The 21186-nt window shown below is 38.7% G+C and overlaps 1 protein-coding gene across 5 annotated transcripts in view; it reads right to left on the reverse strand.

Annotated features, from left to right (window-relative positions):
• The window catches only part of GLRA2 (glycine receptor alpha 2), a 119177-nt gene that overhangs the window by 58876 nt on the left and 39115 nt on the right, over positions 1-21186 (reverse strand). For all 5 annotated transcript variants that reach the window (XM_064708157.1, XM_064708178.1, XM_064708149.1 and 2 more), the window contains exons 5-7: positions 16031-16113; positions 14957-15094; positions 12544-12758 (exon numbers count right to left, since the gene is read on the reverse strand). In XM_064708157.1, the coding sequence (XP_064564227.1) occupies positions 12544-12758; positions 14957-15094; positions 16031-16113 (436 nt within the window). The remainder of the gene's footprint in view (positions 1-12543; positions 12759-14956; positions 15095-16030; positions 16114-21186) is intronic.

Raw genomic sequence — 21186 nt, forward strand, 5'->3', positions numbered from 1 at the left:
ATAGCCCTCTATTGATAATTACATGGAGCTACACATTAATGTTTTCAGAGTATGTTTAGAATCATGAAATTGTTAAGGCTGGAAAAGACCTTTAAGATCATCAGGTCAAACTTTCAGTGCAGCACCACTGCAATTCACTATTAAAACACGTTCTCAAGTGCCACATCCACACATTTTTTGAACACTTGCAGGGTTGGTGACTCAACCCCTTCCTGTTCCAAAGCTTTTCAGCTCTTTCTGTGAGAAGAAGCTTTCCTAATGTCTGATCTAAACCTCCCTTGGTGCACCTTGTGGTCATTTCCTCTCTTCCTGTCGCTTGTCACCTGGGAAAAGAGGCTGATCCACCTGGCTGCAGCCTCCTTCCAGGCAGCAGAAGACAATATTATATATATATATATTGTAGAGAGCAGTAAGGTCCCACCTCAGCCCCCTTTTCTCCAGATTAAACACCCCCAGCTCCTTCAGCTGCTCCACATCAGACCTGAGCTCCAGACCCCTCCCCAGCTCTTTCTCTAGACTTGCTGCAGCACCTCAATGCCTTTCTTGTAGCAACAGACCCTAAACTGAACACAAGATTTGATGTGTGGCCTCATCATCACCAGTTGATGTTACTAGTACATCACCAGTTGATTTTAAACCACTAAAGATCTTGTTATATATTTCTTCTCTCTTCACCCTGCCCCGTATGTTAAAAGGGTTTTTCTTTTTCCTTTTTCACCTTGCATGGATGAACAAGTGACTTGTTACATCGGTACATTCCCCTAACCCAAAAGAAGTTCTACATTTTGAATTTTTACTATTTTTAAAATTGTCTTATTCACTTCAATGGGTGTTAGAAATTATTGCCTATCCACTTTATTCAGGAAGAGCTTTTTCTCTCTCAGACTAATGCTGTCACTGGAACTCTTCTGTCTTATAATTAAAGAAACTCATACATTTACATGTTCCATACAAATCCACATTGTTCCCATTTGATGATACACAGACTTCTTAAAAATTCTGACTTCACCTCCCCCATACACCCAAAGCATCACTTGTTTGTCTGGTTGGAACCTGGGAGCTCTCAGGCAATCACACTTTTCCCAGCTGCCCAAGACTCTACTGCTATTTAAGAGGCTAAAATGAATATAAACTGCCAGTTTTTACAGCCCTGTCTGATACCCCTTCTAAGTTACCACTCATTTTAATGAAGATCTTCCATTCTTATTTCGAGAGGTACAGAAAGGGACCGGCAATGGAGCATCAGCTCTGGAAAGCTGTGGGGAAATGATGAATATGACTGAGACTATAAACACCACAGAGGAGGAGGAGCAGGAAGAAGGAAGCTATATCAAGAGTTTCCACAGCAGTATAGTTGTGGTTACTATATTTTAAAAGATTATATTGGCACAGTGAGAAAGATACAAGATTGAAGGCTGACAAAGACATTGAATGAGTGAGAGACAAAAGAAACTAAATTTGTAATTTATAAACAACAAAAAATGTTCAAAAGTCACTTGGCTTCATCATAGGGTTTCCTGAATGAGAAGACAGTGGGTCTGGACAGCATTTGGAGACCAAACAAGAATTGCACGGCAAGGAACATTGACTGGAGGACAAAGCCAGAGAATCCTGTCTTAAAAAACACTTCCCTTTAAGAGTGTGCCCAGGTAGTTATTGAAGTAAAATTCCAAACTCTATTTTCAAAAGAAGACTGCACACTTTCAAGACAAGCTTAAGCCAAATACAGAATATCTATAAAACACAACTGTAGCAGAAATTGGATGCAAAAAAGTTGTTTTATCCTGGAAAGTCACGTTGGCCCTTCTGGAGCTGGAAAATTGTTTCTACAAGACACTAAGCCACATCAGAATCCAAACAGGCCAAACTCTGCCCCAGAAACTTGAAGCTTCATATGCTGGCCACAAAGAGCATGGCTGGAGCTCAATGTGAGGCAGTTTGATTTTATTCCTTTCTTTTCAGTGTTTGTGTGCCCGAGCTTGATCTTGTGTGTAGTAAGTTTTTAATTAGAGCAGTTTTTCTCTGAACCTTTAGTCTTATTCATGCTAGAAAGTACCTACCAGTATCTCAAAAATGCTAGATCTGAGTAGAATGCAATTATTCCCTTCCCTCAAGATTTTTGACATTTCAGAAATGTATTCTAAATTAGAATTAAAAGAAAATGTAAAAAAAGTCACAAACCAGAAATTTGGGGTTTTTAAATAATGTCAATTGAATAATATCTATAATTTCCATTTTCATGTCAAACCTTTCAGATATTTTTAGACTGGCTAAATTTTGATTTCCAGGTATCAAAGAATTTCAATAATAATAATAAAAAAGATGTTTTGGAGAAATCAGACAGTGGTGGCTGGAGGTCAACAGAAATTATTTGGGGAATTTTTCCAACAAATGAAAACGTTATACAAAGTATCTTTTTCATAGCTTCAACAAAGGGACACGTTTTACAAAAAGCAGTTCCTCAGAGAAAATGCCTGACCCCACATAAAGTGTTTGTCACTGCTGGAGCACAGATCTAATACAATGTGTACTACACAAAGAGGAGAAAGGAAGAACTATTTATTTAATTTTAGCTGTAAACTGCAGAATTCGTTTTTAGCTGGAGATAGCATATCTGAAAATTCACTTTCATTCTCTCTTCAGGGTGATTTTCACTTCCCTTTTGTTTAGAAGAATATCTCAGAAGAGTATAAATTGAAGGGAAAAAAATCACAATGAGAACAGCAGCCAGCAGTGCCAAGGATGTATTTTAAAAGTCTCTTTCACAGATGGCAGACGGAGGAGCTGGGTAAGATGATTTTGAACTCTGCTGTGGACAACAGATGCTATAGAAAACACCTTGCTTTAGCTAGAGGGAAGTACATCTGGAGGAAATCAGCCTAATCACAGAAATCATGAATGAAGCTGGGCAGATGAGCTGCCATGAAGTGAAGTTCCCATATTCTGGCAATGCACAGCCTTTAATTAGATATGTCTTTCAATTTGGGAAAAGCCTTTACTGAAACCTCATTAATGTAAGAAGCTAATCCACTCTTATAACTGCACTCACCAAGAGAATTTTACCTTTGAACAACTCACCCTGACATCATTTGCCAGGCTACAGGTCTTCCCTGGAAGGGTGTGTAGAACACACACATTTTTGTGAAACATCTCTCTGCTGTTCCAGTCAATGAAGGCTGTCCCAGCCCGTTCCAGCTGCGCAGCTGACACATAACACTTCTAGCATGAGCAATGCAGTGTTTGTCCTGATACTAACAGGGCACTGGAAAATTGTTAGGAAAGAAAATTCTCATTTACCAAAAATCCCCAAGCATACCCAATTAAAATCAACACTACACCATTACTAAAACATTAGAAATGAACCAGCTTCAGAGGGAATAATTAAGCAATTAAGAGAATAATTATATGTTTTTCTTCCCCCTCACTAGATGGGGTAGATAAAGAAAAGATACCAAAAAAAGAGAGACCATATAGCTTCCTAGAGTGGTATTTTATCATTTTTGAGATACATAAAAAAAATGTTTGGTTTGGGTTTTTTCATATCCAAGCATAGATATATGCATAAATTAGTTGATCTGTGCTATTTTCATAACATAACCCTGTCATCCTTTACTTTGGAGAGCCCTGGCAAAAATAAGGGCAGCAGTAAAGCCGGAGCATCTGAAGTCACATCATTCCCAGTGACAGGATTTTGTTTTCATTCTGAGCAGACTCTGTTTGTGCTAGAATGTTCAGGAGACAGCAAAATGCAGCCAACAAACTCATGAAATAGATCCTGTCAGACAACTACAGCTTTCTTTAAAAAGCAAGTGAGTATCTTTATTGTTTGAATTAGAAAAAGAAACAGAACAGAGTGTCTTACTCTAAAGAGCTTTTATTATAATCCTGACATTTCGGCTGCTTCACTTTCCTAATTTTTCGTATTTTCTTTGTCAGTTCTATGGAAAATCAAAGTGATTTTAAGTAATTTTTTATGAGCAGAGCACACTCAAGCATAGAGTGGTGTGGTCCAGGAGGGTGGTATTCTCATTGCAGTCTGTCACCAGTCTGTGCGGCTCCCTCAGAAATTAAGTGATGATTTCAAGTTGATCATCCCTTAAGAAATGGATGGACATCAATGCCTCATGACCACAGATAAATATAAAGAGTAGAACTGTTAACAAAATTTCAGTACAAATCAATCAATAAAGTATTCCAATTGCTATTACACACAGAAAGGAAAGTTCCCTTCTGCAGGAAAGAGACAGAAAATGCAATAATTTACATCAATGGAGTAATTAAAGACAATTTTTAGTTTCTCAGTAGACAACTTTATAACAGAAAGGGTCTCTCCAATGAGTGACAAATATTGATATATTCTCCTTATAAGTGTCATTATCAATAACTATTTGTTATATAATTGTACTATCTTTTCTGTGAATCATTGAACTGAGCAACATTTTTTATGTGCTCTCCCTTTTTCTTAGCTTACATTTTCTGCTGTGACTTAGTCATTATGTTCCTCTCTAGACATACTGGAAGCTCTGGCTCTGCTCCCCAGAGCCTTAACCTTTGGTAGAATGAGGGAAGACAGCACACCATGTCTGTTTCTCATGGGCAGGGCAGCCTAACACCAGATAGAAGCTACTGGGGATCAAAGCCTTTTATTCTCATGCTCCCTTCTCTCTGAGACAAGATATCTCAATTAACTCCAAGCTTTTAGGAAGAGGAAATAAGAAGAAAAAGTCAATATTTCATCACGGTTTAAAACTTTAGGACAAAGGTCTGTGAATAATGACACATTCTGGAATGCACGACCATGCCTTCAAAACCAAAATTATATCATTTTCTTGTCAATACCTATTTTAGAATTTAATTTCCAAAGCTGATCTTAATTCAGCAAAGACTATTGTGCCACACTACTGGTGAATTAAAGTTGTAGTTTTGTCGTAACATAGATATTTTATGTAAAAACAAGACACACTGAGTCATTTAGTTCCTGCTCCTGCAGAAGTTTGTTTGATGCACCCATGAAAAAGTAAATTGTCTCCCTCTGTTTTTTCCTTGCAGGGAAGAGGGAGAGGAGAAGATGGAGTTAATACTTTTAAGTATCAATATCAAGAAGCAATTCTTGTTTCCCATGAAAACATTTCCCAAAAGAAAAAGAAAGACCTGTCATTCAAGTAACAGAATTCAAATGGTTCCATTGTCACTCAAAGCCAACTTTTGGGAGTGAGACGTCAATGGCCCAGCTGCTTCAGCAGCCACGTGCAGCGAGCCTGATATTCAGACTGGAAGGCAGCAGCCTTGAGGTAAACTGCAAATGAAAATGGTTTTCACAGACTCCAGGGGGTCCCATCAACATTATTGCAAATGAAATATTAACAGAATATATTCATAAGTAATAGTCTAAGATGATCTAATAGAGTCAAGTCTTGCAATTACTTGAAATGCATGAGCCACAACAGAGTAGGTCACTGCTTCAGAGAGGGTTTGCAGTGCTTATGTCTGTGAAAGAGCAGCAGAAGGCACTCCTCAGAGAGACACTAAAAGCCACCAGAAAGTCCTGAAGGGTGTGACAATGAAGCTGAAGGCTCCAGTATCGTGCCAGGGTTATGAAACAATCAGCAGACTGGTGTGCACAATAACTTCAACCCTTCTTTGATGCTCAAAATAGGCTCTGCTGAATGCCAGCCCTCCCAGATGAATGCATTATAAAACCTGCTGAGGAAGTGCCAGGAGTACTCAAACTACATCCCAGAGGTATTCAGACACATCTTATTGCATATTTTTAGCTGTCACACATGACAACAACTACTGCTTTTGTTGTACAGTAAATACCACCGTCTTCACTACACAGAAAAGTAAACTTTGAAGTTTAGATGAGTACAGTGGAAAAGGTGACTGACTTACTCATTCATTTTTCACTTCCATAGAGTAGAATCTGCTATAGATCCTAATGTATTGGTATTAATCAGACAACATAGCAGTCAAGTCATATCTCTTCAGTCAGCTTTGCAGAGAATGAAGGACAGAGGGAAATTCCAGAACCCACACATAACCATTGTAAGACCCAAAGACTGTCCAGGGTACCACATACCTGCAGCCAAACTGAACAGAATGATGTGGGAATGTCTAGCATTAGATTTAGGTGCTGTATTTTAACTTTTATATCATTCTTCCTGCTGCTTTTCTCACAAGTAGTATAGATTCTGCTGGGTTTTGTCTTCTCACCTATGCAGAATACTGAAGACTTTAGTTTTATAGAACTGGAAACAATTGTGGAATGGAAGAAAAAGTATTCTTCCTATTATGAATGCATGATCACAGCATATATAACTGTGGCAAAGATCATCCAACGTAATTTTAATTGAGATTTCTGCTCCCAGTGAAGTTGTAACTGCACGGACTAGCTCTGTAAGTATCTACCTAGGTCTCAAAGGGGCAAAATTTTCAAGAAAGCAAGGTGTCGTTAGCAAGACCAGCAGCTGTACCTGGAAGTAGCAGAGAAGTTTCTGGGCACCACAGATTCTTTTAAGTGGGGCCAAGGATGTATTTTCAAGCTGGCACTAGCATGGCCACAGTGCTATGAATATTCTAAGAGGCTGGAAAGTTCTCCCTGGTACTCCATGTATCATCTGATGCATGCACCACATCTCCCACTGCCATTCTAACAACCTCCTGCCCTCAAGCACACACACATTAATATCCTGCCTCAAAACCATTATTGAGAATACATAGTTAAAGGGAGACAAAGGAAGAATAAAGAAATTACATGAAAATCTGTAGAGGAGAACCATAAACTTTCCTGAACTATACGTTATGATTAGGTACTTATAAGCTACTTGCAAGGAATATTTTTTTCTAGCATTTTATAGGACTTCTACTTATACACAAGTCTACATTTAGTTCTAATCAGTTTGTACCCATTTAATTGTTTCAATAATTCACAGTATGCAAACAAATGTCCACTTACTTAAAAGCTTTTTTTTACTTTCAGAACTTTTTTGTTGAAAATTAGGTTCAGTCGACATTACTTCCTTCATCATACAGAGTAGAACCGATTTCTATATCCAGATTCAAATACTGTGTGGAATACACCAATGGATATTGAAAATATTGTGTCAATGGAAAAATTAGTTGTACTTATCTTTGTCAACCCCCCTCCTCCCCAAAAAAAGAGTTAGAGTGGGTTTCAAGATCTCTTAATGTTAGTAAAAGAATACATATGTTGTATGTCAAAACTACAATGGGAACAGAAAAGAAAGCTATATAAGAATGCTGGAAATTAATAAAATGACTGCATCTTAAAACATTTCCATGCAAGCACATGATTGAAGAGTAGCTCCTCATGGCTACCTGACAATGCAGCCTGACTGCCCAAGAGTTTGGACAGGATACCATCTTTCACTCTTTTAGAAAACTGACAACCAATAAAATACTCAAGGGTTCTAAACAAATTTTTTTTAACTGGAAGTTTGTTTACAGTAACACTATCAGGATACATAAACATGTGATGTAGACCAGACACATTAAAGTACCAAGGTTTAGGACCATTAGGTCTCCAGCAGGAATTTGTAAACAGCTTATCACTATAGGGTTGTCTTAATCACTTAAGCAGTGTGTAAAATGCACAGACACCCACATAATACAAGTGCCAATTAACAAATCTCATGATTGCCAAATTACTTCCATATTTCCTCTTCAGATCCGGAGACTAGACTGAAAGCAATTTGTCAAAAGATTGCTTCCCTTCCAAGTTACTTCACTATTGTTATTTTACCATAATGCTGCCCCTGAATGTATCATGTCTGTGCTTTGCTAATGAAACAGTAAGTGATCACCTTTGGTGCCCTACTTCCTATGGAAGCAAATGTACACAGAACAAAATCATCACTCATAATAGCATCTATTCCTTTGTCGTTATTGGTATTGCTCCTCTTTTTTTTTTTTTTTTTCTCTTATTATGGTATAATTTTAAGCTTAATTTAAAAAAAAAACTCAATCAAAAGTGCCATATTCTTGTATCTTCTTTACTTGATGGCCTCTGACATTCAAAATAAGAAAGACCGGCCTGCCAGAAGTCAAAGAATCTGTAAAAGTCTCCAAATATCTGGGGGATAGTGGATGACACATAAAAACAGTCATTTGCTGCCAAAGGGGATAGACTTCCTTGGCTTTGGTTTTGCAAGTCTCTGTACCTATGCTTTTATTGCATTTGGTAATATATGGAGTGATTTAAAGCAAAATGAAGTGAATGAAAGGACTCCCAGAAGTTTTGGTGAGCTTTGAATGAGCCTTTTTTTCTGCACAGATTGTTCCCTGGGGACAGAAAATGCATTCATTAAGCACTGTGCATTAAAGCTACACAATATGAATGCTATGCAACTGTGTAAAATACAGTTGCCATCACTTGACTTAAAATATCCTGAAATGTTTTGCTTTGTGGCATTAAAAGTAACTCATTTTCTTGGACTGTTGTTGCTAAGGTTTGGTTTATGTAAGTGTTTTAAGAAGAAAGCAGTCTTAAAAATACACAACTGGCACAGCAGAGAACTCATTATTCTTTCAAATGCCTCTTTTGAAAATCCTTTCAAACCTTTTGTTTTGTTGATTCAACAGGAGAGCCATTTACAAGTAAAAAGAATAGCAAGAAAATGGTGCTTCAAAGCTCTGAAGAAAAGAACTGTTTTATAACACTTCTTAACAATTCTGCACTACTGGCCCTTTAATTTCCCCCGCTTTACTCCCCCAGCTTAAACACATCTGGGACTGTAAGTAAAGACAGATGTCCTGGTGTCCTTTGTGGTGCTCAGAGAATCCTCAGTCCCTATTTTGATGGATACATGGTGCTTTCTGGGTCCATGGGACTGGTGCTTCCAGAGGAGGAGCACGTGCTGGGCTCTGCCTGCATGTACAGTCGCTCACATCAGGTTCACAACCGGAGCTCCTCTGCAGAGGTAAAGCCCAGCCCAGGTGCAAGGGATGGCCCTGGCTCATGCCTGGGGCTCACACAGGGAGCTCAGGGTTACCTGGACATTCCCTGTGGCTGTGTGGTTATAGTGATTGCCCAGCTGGCACCCAGGATTTCTGCTCAGCCAGCTGATCAGCACGAGCCGCTGGTGCAGCCGGGCGCACAAACATCACCCAGATGGAGTTCCTAAGTGGAAAGGGATGATGTGACCAGGGAATTCAGACATGAGAGTATCAGATGTGGGTAATACTTACACTTATGGACATGTGGGAAGAGGAAGTGATAATAGAAATCCTGCTATTTTGGATCACCATTCCTGGGCATCCCAGGGATGCATCCCAAACTGGAAGGAGGGAATTCCATCCCAGCTTTCTGGATGAGTTCTTTACCAGCCCCTAACACAGGGCAATTCAGGTAACATAATAATAACAAAAATAATAATAATAACAGATGTTGGATGCCTCACAAGTTCTTTGTAACGTACACAAAATAATTTCATCACTTTAAAAGAGATTGTCTCCATGATGAATATTTCTTGGAATTTCACCTCATATTCTTAGACAGCATTACAAAATACTCCAAATATAGTCATTCCACAGAAATACTAAATATATTTCATTTAGAAGAGTGCATTCTAGATAATTCTCTTATATGCAGCAAATATAAGCTTCAGATTGAATTAATTTCATTCTTTCATTTCCTTTCATTTTCCTTTCCTTTCTACTCAGCAATCTCAATCTTATGTTTAATTTTCAACAGCTGAGTGCCTAATGTCTGTGTGGTCATGACCTACTATTATGAAATCAGTGTATGGAAATGAATGTTAATTATTAATATGCAAAAGAGTGATTTTAAGCAAACAGAATATTGTTGTGTTATCTTACACCAGGGTTGAGAACAATATGTAGGTAATTGCTTCTAAACAGTAACACTTTAGTCATTTAGATAGTGACTTGGAAACAGACAAAAACCCTAAGGAATCTTATCACAGTTTTTCTTCGTCTTTCTTAGGTGAAGAAATTATTGATTTTAAAGCTGGCAAGTTGTGATACCTCATTGTTTTCTGTGGCAAAGCTCTATTAAAATAGAGAAGAATGGAAAAAAAACTCTTGGCATGAAACTGGGTAAATTAAAGTTAAATTGCATAAATCTATATTAATAAGAACAGGACACAAAGAAGGATGAGGAAGTTATATTGTATTCAATCCTAGGCTGTTTTCACAAAGCAAAGTTGCATCTGTGTTTTTCAGTATTCTTGCAAAAAATAACCCTCCTGAAATATCTTATTCTGTTAGACATTCATGCTAGGAACAACTTTTAAATGGATGTTTCATTGGCAGGCTAACTTTCTGTGTTTTGGCAATATGTAGTCAGGGCTTAGGAAACCATTATTTTTAAACAGGAATTTTGAAGCTTCAGATCTGACACTGATTTGATTCAATTCTTTTCATATTTTTATTTCTAAGTGCATTTCAGCTGGATAGATTTTATTAATAAATACAATTTTCATATTAAGTTACAGATGGGGTTTTAAAATAGCTAAATGCCTGGAATAGCAATAGCAAGAAAATCTTGTTTCTATGTCTAAGGAATCAGGTAGTGGTGATTCAGGACCTGAATGGTGCCCATGTTTCTCCCAGCACCTGAATCATCCAAGGTGGGAGTCAGCTGGCTGGAATGCTGGCATTTACTTAGAATCACATTTTTAAGTCAAGTGACACACCTTCAAAAGCCCCCACAAGCATTAACTAACATATAGAAATCATAGCTAAAAAATAGAGCTCAGCTGAATTACACAGAAAAAATGCAACAGCCTGATTGAAATGGGTTGTACTAGGCTTTCTGGTGAAACACTTTTCTTAGTGCTTGTTTTCTGGCAAAGGAACACAGCAGAATAGGAAAAGATGGAGTAGGAGCAGAGCACCACCATTCTCTGACAGCTGATGAGATAAATGTATTTAATCCTGAGGCTGGAGAAGAACCTCTCCAATAATCAACATGTCATGGTCAACATATTTTGCATCTTCCCATTGTTCCACTCAGCAAATACTTTTCTACTCAAACACAACAGGATGCAAAAGGGAAAACATTTCGGCTGGACCAAAGGCCTATATGAAAACACCTTTGAAAGCATTTGGGGCACACCAGCACTGCAGAGCCTTTTGTCAGGTGGTTTGTTTGCCCAGTAGGAAATGTGGCTGGAAATCTCCACTACAGTGATTCCATTATCTATACTTCTCAAGCCAGGCATTTATAAGAAACTTGGAATATTTCACATGGATTCATGTTGTGCCATCTAGACACAGTCTTCAGCTATTCCAAACTTATTATTTAAATAGCCAGTATGCTCTTGCCAAGATTATCTTTTCAGAAATTTTTTACATAATGTTCACTGGTAATATGGACTGAATTGTCTGAAGACATGTTTAATGGATTTTCAGTTTGAAATTCTGAGTCAATATATGAGAGGCTTTCAGTTTGTATGGAAAATAATGCATCTCTCCAAGTGAATAAGGGAAGCTGAACTAAATGTACTCACCAGATTTTTAAGTGATACTTTCTCATTACTAACAGAGGAGTAAGACAATCCGTGCACCTTTTGGAGTTTCCCTATATTTTTTGAAGTTTCCCTCCACTTGAACAACTTGCCTATTTGGAATGAGACCAAATGTGACACTGAGGGTGAAGCACCACAATATACAGCCTGCCTTCTTGGAATGGATCATGATCTACACAAATACTCAAAATTTGTGCTTTTCATTGATAGTCTCATCTAAGTCTAATAGTCCTTAGACTATTGGGAACTTTCCTACCTCTGAAATCCCTTCCAGAAAATTGTATAAAACCTTGCACATTAAATTTGGCTGGGAATGCTGTTATCAGAAGTATTTGGGCTGCGCCTATGCTAAAAAGAGCTGTCAGCCTGACTAAAGAGAGAATCCAGTCTGTAATCTGTAAATTCATCTACAACATCTGGCCAGGATTAAAAAGACCACAAAATTTGAATGAGAGGATATTTTTGTGCACAGATAGGATGAAGGTCTTCAGCTAACACTTGAATGAGCGGGATATGGACAAATTCTGCTGTGAAACAAAGACACCAGCGGTTCCCCACTAAAAGGTTCACGAAAGAAATCTTTTAGTTGCATATATGTTACAAACATGTATTTTATATATACATTTCTGGAGGATATATTTATATATTCATTGGACTAAGTGCCATATCTAGAAACGTCAAGATACATAAGAGTCTAACATTCCAGTGTTTTTAAAGTCCCCAGTCTGAAACAAATCCAGTAAGATACCTAAATACCTCAGAAAATCTGGTTTCTAAACATTCCTAAGTGTCAAAACTAGTAGAAACTCATTAAAAATTCACACTGCTGCACATTTCAGCCATCCACCAAAACAGCAGAAACATTCCTTAATTCAAATGCAAGAAGGGTATTGCAAATTTAACACCACACTGTTACCACTTTCTCATGTACCCTTATCAGATCCATATTTACACAGATCTTCGTGAAATTTAAAGGAGTAGCACAAACATTTCTTATTAAGAGCAAATTCATGGTACAAAATTATTTCCTTACTTTTGGGAGAGAAGCTCTTGATCCTGAGCTTTGTGTGGTCATTGTCAAAACTGTAGTGATGCCCAGTGCAACTCTTGCTGGAGCAGCATCCATGTTGATCCAGAAAGAAACCCAGGATAAAATGACAATCAGCAGGCTAGGAATGTACATCTGGATTAAATAGTATCCCATCTGACGCTCCAAATGAAACTTGACTTCAATGCATGTAAACTTTCCTAGAACATGAAATTACTTTCATAAATGCTTTTTGCACATTTTTATCTCGTTTTCTGAACATAAGTTAGATGTGTGGCCTTTTTCCTAACCTAATACTGTTGGCAGATCCTGATACACAAACACTGGTCAGCCACTTGTTGCATACCAGCTTGGGGGAAGTGTGGGAGCACTGAAGTATACTGCCCAGTTCTCCATATTAACTGAGAAAATTAATATTAGCACAATTGTTTCACCTCCAGAAAATATAATGTAATGTTTCTTTTCTCAAAATTCATTTAGCTTTTATTTTAGTCAAATATAATATTAAGTATTAAAAGGGGACAGCATTTTGGTCTTTTAGAGGCATGAGATTAAGCAAACATGTTTGAACAGACAAATTGTAAACTATTCCTCTTACAGTCCTAGGGTAGATCACACTTCTCATTCTGCCAATGTCACTTGCCTCTGTCTGTGGATAATGTCTCACAGCAGAATCAACTCAAAGTCTACTTTGAATTTTGCTAAAAGTCTTACGCCGGGAAGCCTAAACCAATCCCTTGTGGGAGGCGAGAGATTCTTCAAACAAGTGATAGCTGCTGCACAGCAGCCCTGGGGACAGAGGTTTTGGGGTGCCTGCCAGGGGAAGCAGTTGTGCAGCAGCAGATGCAGAGCCCTGAGCTGCAACAGCTCATCAGCCACTAATGCAATCACTGTGCCTCTCTCAGAATTACTCTGGGCAAGGTACTCACTCCAGGCAGGCTGCAGGAAGGCCTCTCATTCCTAAAGTGTCATGTTAATGGTTTCAAGCCCTTTTGTGTTGGCTGGAAAATGAACAGAGATGCTTTTTTCCTCATTCACCCTTTCAGGGGAAATTAGACTGTTTGCTCCTATTTGTGATGTCCCTATATTTTTCTGGTGGTCCACAATGATGAATGGGGGGTGCAAGAGTCAGCACAAAGGGGAGTGCAGAGGGTGTTTGACAAAGAAAGGAGTGGAAGCTGAATAAAATCCTCTGACAGCCCAGAAGTTCTGTAATGAGTGAGTGGCTGGATAGGCAGATGCTGAGACCTGGGCTGTTCCTGGCCAGGGGACTGGGAAGGGCAGTGGTGGCCACCTGTGGCAGCAATGGCATGAGTGCACCATCTGTCACAGGCTCTCCAGACTTTGTGGCACAGCCTGGACAGTGAGTTTAGGAGAAGGCCGAGTAATAAGTTTTATCCATGTTTTAATTTCACACTAAACCCGAAGGAGCAAACTACAGAGAAGACAGTGGTGGGGGTGCCAGTCACAAAGTTTTCCTTCCTTGGTACTTTGTCTCCAAAATGAGAGGCTGCATTTATAAAAATTAAACCAAACAATTTTCATAAGAAATAAATGTGATATTATTTTTGGCAGAGGCAGAACATTTCATATTGTATTATTTCATAGACTAAAACAAATGCATTTGATGCAACCAGATCAGCTCTTATGCTGAAATGATGAAAAAGCTATTTTAGATGAGAGGGATTATATTTAATCCCAGAAAGCACCCAGAAAACTGTTCTATAAATGCTGTCCCCATTAAATAAACTCCAAGCAGCTAAATCAAAATTTTAACAGAGTTTCCTCTTCTCTGTAAAACTAAAGCTAAAAACCACAGCATTGTAGACTCCTAAACTGCAAATGAAAGAACAAAACTTAAGAGTATTAAACAAACACCTAATTTCCCAACATTCCATGTCTGTACACTATTCAGATCAGCAATGAAAATATTGTCTTTTCACATGCTACATCTCATAAATTAGACTACACATAAAGGCTGGTGAAAATTTAATATTTTTCCTCATTGGAAATATGATATGCTGGAGAAAAAAACTAAGTTCAGAAAAATCAGCACTTTAAAAGTGATTAAACAATATTTAATAAAAGAGTAAGTTTTTTAAAATGTTTCATTTTAAGAATATCAAAACAATTAGATTTTTTATCAGTTTTTTAATATTTTAAATACTTCAATGATTTTAAGGGCATTAGAATACATAAAAGAAATTAAATTGAACTTTGAAATTGAATCTTTCAAAATAATAACAGAGAGAAAATTTCTTTCTATTCAGATTTAAAAAGAAGTGTGACTGAATAAAATTTTAATCTATTTTTTTTCCTTTTACCCATATTTTTCCATTACAAAATGACAATAGATACCTTTGTAACAACTGATAGAAAAAAATAGAATAATGCTCACCAGTGTTGTAATGCTTTGTGCAATAACCAAGTTCTTTATCTTCTTTTAAAATAAACTGTGGCAAAGTTAAACCCTCTGCAACTTGCACAGGTCCATCACTTAGCCACTCAAATATCAGATCGTTCATGGTGTAGCCAACTGCAATAAAGGAATCAGAGTCTATTAGATGGCAACTGACCAGAAAAGCGCAAATGTTCTTATGTCTGAGAAGCATGTCTTTTATTGCAACATGTGTTGTCTCAGTTACATTTTCAAACTGTTCAATTAACAGCACAATTCCTCTTAGCTGTCAGTTGCTATAACTACACCATTACTCTATTAAAAGCAAGAAGTAAACATTGTTATATTCTGAAGTGCTGCCCTGGTTTGCCACCAAAAACTCATTTTGCTGGCCCAAAGCAGTCTAAGATTCTGCGGGCACAAAGGCAGGTGGCAGCCCACAGTTCACAGCCATACAGCTAAATCCTTTCTCCGCTAAATAAATTAAAAAAAAATAATTCAGGGTAGGCTGGTACCTACTGAATACTGGGAAGGATCACTGGATTGCCAAAGCTGAGCCACTGCTGGGTTTGTGTGATGGTTACCTGGGCAGGTGGAGGCAGTGATGAGGTGTGTGCTGTTCCCCAGCCCCTGCCTTGCCTGGGTGTAGCACACCAGCTTAGGAATCACTAATAGGAACTCTGCTTCTCAGATATTTAACTTCCATTTCCCAAAAGTGAGCCTGACTTGGTCGGACATAGCAAATCCCTGGCTGTGTGATAATTGTTCTCACTTTCCTGAGGTTTAGTAATTTCTCTCACACAGGGTGCAGAATACAGGGAGAATTGCTGCACTTACCCCTGGAAGTGATGCACCTCTGATGGGTAAGGTGATGTGACCCAGGAGGGAGAAGAATGAGGGAGCAGGAACAGCACAGAAACAGGCAACCCTCACATTATGGTGACAAACATAATTCCCTTACAAAACAGGAATACTGAGTCTCACCTCACAAATGTGATGATGTAAACACAATCTAATTACTGAATGCTAGGGTAAAAACTTGTTAATTGATAGATAAGGCAACTGAGCACTCACAGCTCTCGAGCTGCATTGTACATGTCTGTACATCCATAGGAAAATTCTTCAAGTCCATGGGACAGGACAAGGTTAAAGTGAGCCTAAAATTAGAAAGGAAAAAATATGTTAGACATGTACAGATTTCATATAAAGCCCCATACTTAGAGTTCTAAGGATTAAGACCAAATCTTAACACCTCAAAGGCTGGGCTCATCTCCCCCTTGAGCTGTGAAGACAAAATGTGTGAGCAAAGCAGGCACTCACAGCACTCACAGCAAAGCACACACTCAGCCCTGGCTGAGCAGAGCAGAGGCAGAGAAGACAACATCAGGTTAGTAAAATATGCTCTCCACTAAAGCACCAGTGAATGTTTTGTGTACAATACCAAACCAAATAATCCAAAAGCTGAAACGCCTGGTCATGGGACACATGGTTTTAAGTTTTATCTTGGAAAAGCAAAAAAAAAATAGAGGACACAACAACCATGGGGTTTTTTAACAGAGTGCTGTTGTTCTGTTGGAATGAGTCCCATTTCCAAGTCCTCATTCTTATTGCTCAGCCACTAAAAGAAGGAAAAAACCATTTTTCAGTTAAAAAAATCACATTGCACTAAAGAAGTACAGATAGAAGAAAGCAAGCCTAAAGGAACATAATCATACAAAATATATTTCTATTTTAATTTTTCAGTTGTTGTTGTTCCAGATAAAGCATAACCTTACTTAAATGAGAATACTTTTAATGTTTCTTTCTTTCTTCCTTTTTTTTAGTTGATTTAACCTTTTAACATTTGATTGAAATCTATTTCAAGATCGGCTCTTTTCATTTTTCTGTGTGAGAAGGAACCATTTTTTAGCTAATGAAGATATTGAGATGGCCTAATCACAAACAACTAGCTTTGATAAACAGTATAAATAATATGATTCTGTTTGAAATATTTTTAAAATACATTTTTATTTCTGGTTACATTCAGCTCAAAAACCCCCCACTCTGAAACAAAGAATGCAAGGAAAAAAAAAACCCTCTATGCCCATTTATTATGAAGGGCAGCAACAAGTCTGATTTGAAGGGACGCTGAAACATTGACACATTCCAATGACAATAATTTTTTAGTTATGTCAGGGAGCTCACAGGTCACCTGTTTAGAAGTATAACCTTGAAATGAAGTTGTCCCACAAATGTATGTGACCTCTACAGAGAAATACTTGACTAAATTCTCTCTCCAAAGATGATTTGGTGGTTCTCACCACATACAACTGATTCAAGGTCTTTCAGTCTATTTCTTCACCATGTGAAGTTTTGGAGACCACCTAGCTGGGACTTCTAGCCATAAAATCACTGTGACAAAAAGATGATATTTGATTTAGAAATCAAAATTGTCTCATCCAGATCTAAGATCACATTCAACATCACTGCTGTTGCCTACATGAGGGTTACCTACAAAAAGTTACAGAATTTTCATCTTGACACAGTCTTGACACAGCAAACAAGATGACAGTATCAGAAAATTAGAGATCACTTTTATGTGGCAGTGAGATGAAGAAAAGTCCCCAGTCTCAACACCTCCATAGGAAATAAACTCACATTTAACCTTTGGGATCAAATAGCAGAAGTATTAAAAAAATGAAATTTTCATCTAGAGAAAAATGCTTATCTAGTAGGTGTGTAAGTGTCATTGAAAATCTGTCCTTTCCTGATTTAAATATTTTAAGTCCTTGCAAATGTTAACTAGTCTCATTTTCACTAGGTAATTTCCTGCATTAAAGATTGAGCTAATTAAGTTGCTAATCCCCAGCATTAACAAAACAGTGCCTTGGTCTCTTTCTTCAAACATTGCTATGTCAAACTCCCTTATTTTCAGTCATCTTCTAAATATGGCTTAGATGTTTTAAGCTCTTTTCAAACATGCCTTTATGCAAATGCAGCCTTTGTAAATATGTTATTTATTTGCATCCATTGAAGTAGGCATGGGCTATTCACTCACCCCTTGGATTTCAATGACTGTCAGGTGTGGACTGCACACTGACTTGCTTTCCTTTCTTCTTCAGCCCTTTCTACTGCCCAGTAATTCCAGTAATTTGGGGGTTTGATTACATGCGTGGTCAGGAAGGTCCCTCATTATTTTAATATCAAATTTATGAGAAAGCAAATAGACACAGATGCAGCTTTGCTTTCAAAATTCATAAGGAAAAAATAATCTATCTCCATTGATATAAGGCAGATATATCAATGTTTTTTTCCTGGAGGTGAGATGAGAAAATTATGTAGGCTCATTTTGTAGGTCCACACAAAGCCTAATGTCCTTCTTTCTCTTCCTAATCATTGTTGTCTTTCACAAAGACTTAATTATTCTCTTCTCACCCTGAAAAATGAAAAATAATTTCTATTCACTGTGTTGATGAGAGTAGCTCAAGACATCATGTTTATATTAGTTATAGTTTTACCTCAACCTGTTGGTCACCTCAGCACAGCAGTCATTCAGAATTACCATCTTTGCCTCTGGTCCCTTTTAGCAGCAGTAATGCAAGTGTTGAAACCAGTGGTTAGAGCCTTGCATCATCCACAGACCCACTGGTTTTCAACAAGATTACTACACACTAAATGTTCAGCAGCTGGAATTAGGAATAGATCCACAGAAGCCCATGGTGGTGGGTCAATTTATACCAGTTGACCCCTTTTCATTAAAACTATGAGCCTGCAAATGTTTCCAAACCCTGGTGCCATGTCATTACTTATATATATCTACATTAATAAGGACATGGGGTCATAAATTAAAAGTGTTAGGTAGATATAGCTACCCACATTGCTGATAATAACAGTGTCATTGACAGAAAATATTTCAGCAAAATGAATGTCTCACACTTGGCAAGAAGGGCCCCTGGAGGTTTGAAGCAAAGAGCAAATTTAATGGGGAATTACACTGATGAATACCTTAATCGTTAATAAAACAGAACAAACTGCTACAGAACAATTATTTTATTTTCCAGGCATCCCGCCACCAAGGCATTTGAGATGCATAAACAACAGATTGGTGGTGGAGAGCCATAAAACACTGATGGGAAGTGCTTTATGAGCCATCTGTAAAACTGAAGTGAGAAGAAGTTGACCAGGGACTCGATTTTGCCTTCCAGTACCTGAGCACCCTCACCCCACGGCAGCCAGGCCCAGGTGGCACAGCTGGCTCACAGAAAGCTCTGGGGCTGAGCACATTTTATTTTCCAGCTGAGCAGAGAGGGCTCATGAGGGAGCAGGAGGGAGTCACGTCTCCAGTGCCTCAGCACACCAGGCAACGTGCCAGGGACAGCAAGCTGCCTCAGAGAAGAGAAAAAGCTGCTGTCTTCTGTCCCTCCCTGCTCCCTCACTCAACCCACAGCCAAGGAAGAATCAAACCCTGCAAAAATGCAAATAAGAGTGTGAACAGAACAAAATACAGAGTCAGAGCCAGAAAACAAAGAATGAACAATTGGCTGCCACTGTGACAAAAATAATAAATAAATAAATAAATAATGTCACTGAGTAGTACTGTAACACAAACAGGGCTATAATCCAAGTACTCCAGGGCAGCATTCTCTGTATTACGTCTTGGACCCTCTTCCTGACACCTTAAATGCCTTCAAAGAGCAGCAGGCCACTGCTGGGATTTCTTCACTCAGCATTTCATTCAGACTCCCCTCTTTCATCCCCTGGTTTCACTACAAATTGCTGAGATATCACTAAGATGTGGATTTTGGGCCTGCCTCTCTTCCCAGCCCCACTCAAAATCTTTAAATTTCTGGTGACCCCAGGAACCCACTTAGAGCATCACTCAGAGATCTGCATTCCCGAGTTTCTGCAGGCAGGAAGGCAAGGTCCTCTAGGCTGTGGTCACTGTCACAGAAGTCAAAATAAGGCAGCTCATGGGAAAATAAATAGTCTGACTGCTTAATCAGAAACCCTCATGCTGGTTATCTTTCACACCTGAACGTGTTTTGCAGTGTCAGTGCTTTCCCCGGTGAGAGCTGCCACGGCCCCAGACGTGCCAGCAGCAGAACCAGGCACGGGCACCGCTGCTGCCCTGAACGCAGCCACTGCACCAAAATCCCCTCCGAGGGAAAGGCACTGGAGAGGGCACACACCTGCAGCCAGGGGGCTCAGAGGTGTTTATGTGCAGGGCAGCCAAGTCCTGGGCTCACCACTGGGGCTGAGATACTGTGTTTCCTGCCTTTATCTTGTTCCTGCCCTTATCCTGCTCTTTCTCCAGCCCAGAGGCATTTTCCCCATATCCTCCTATGCCTGCCCATCTACCCCACATCTCTCTCAGGGACACCAACATGACACAGAGCCCAGTCATTTTCCTTTCCTCCTGGTCTATCCTCACACCTTTCCTCCCTCCTTCTCCTGTTTACCAATCCCTGTCAAATGCCATTGTCACCTGCTTTCAGGGTATTGAGTTGCGACACCAGTCTGCCTTTGACAACTAGCTCCCAAAGCAGTACCATCAGTAGAAAAGACTGTAAGGATCTTGAATTAAAAAATAATTACATTTAAAAAAATCAGTAGAAATAAAACGTTTGTAAATAGATCATTCTGAAGATTATTTCCAATATCTTTCTTTCACTGGAGGGTTTTGAATGCTGGGGCTCCCAGCCATCACACCACTTCTCTGGTAATCTCACAATGCAACAAAAACACCTCAGAGTACTTTAAAGACAGACTGCTTGTGAATGGTCTGCAACACAAATCTGAAGTAATGAACTGCTGACTAGCATTTTGTTGAACACTTAGGGAATAGTGTTTACACATTACATAATCCAGGATTTTTTAAAAATAAATTTAGGAGATTATATAATTTTAGCTGAGATTTGATGTATTGCCTTGTCTGCAGCAACCACTGAACTGTATTCTAGCCCACTCCTTTACAAGCAGCTATCACTCCTTAGCCTGATGTCTTGCAAGACACCCAAAACTTCCCTTGATCTCAGTGACATCTCATCCCAGAGGAGGACACTGGTTCCACAAGAGAAGGGCCCTGGGGATCATAATATGTGGTACATCATGACAGAGGAGTATTCTTTTCATTAGTTATTCTGCAAGAAAGTTGGTTGTGAGTGGGCTACAGAACAGCAGCCTCCTCACGAGTTTTTTGTAATGATAAATAACTGGGATCAGTCCTGTTATGTATAGAAATACTGTTGGGA

Source organism: Zonotrichia leucophrys, chromosome 1, assembly GCF_028769735.1.
Source record: "Zonotrichia leucophrys gambelii isolate GWCS_2022_RI chromosome 1, RI_Zleu_2.0, whole genome shotgun sequence".
Lineage (NCBI taxonomy): Eukaryota > Metazoa > Chordata > Aves > Passeriformes > Passerellidae > Zonotrichia > Zonotrichia leucophrys.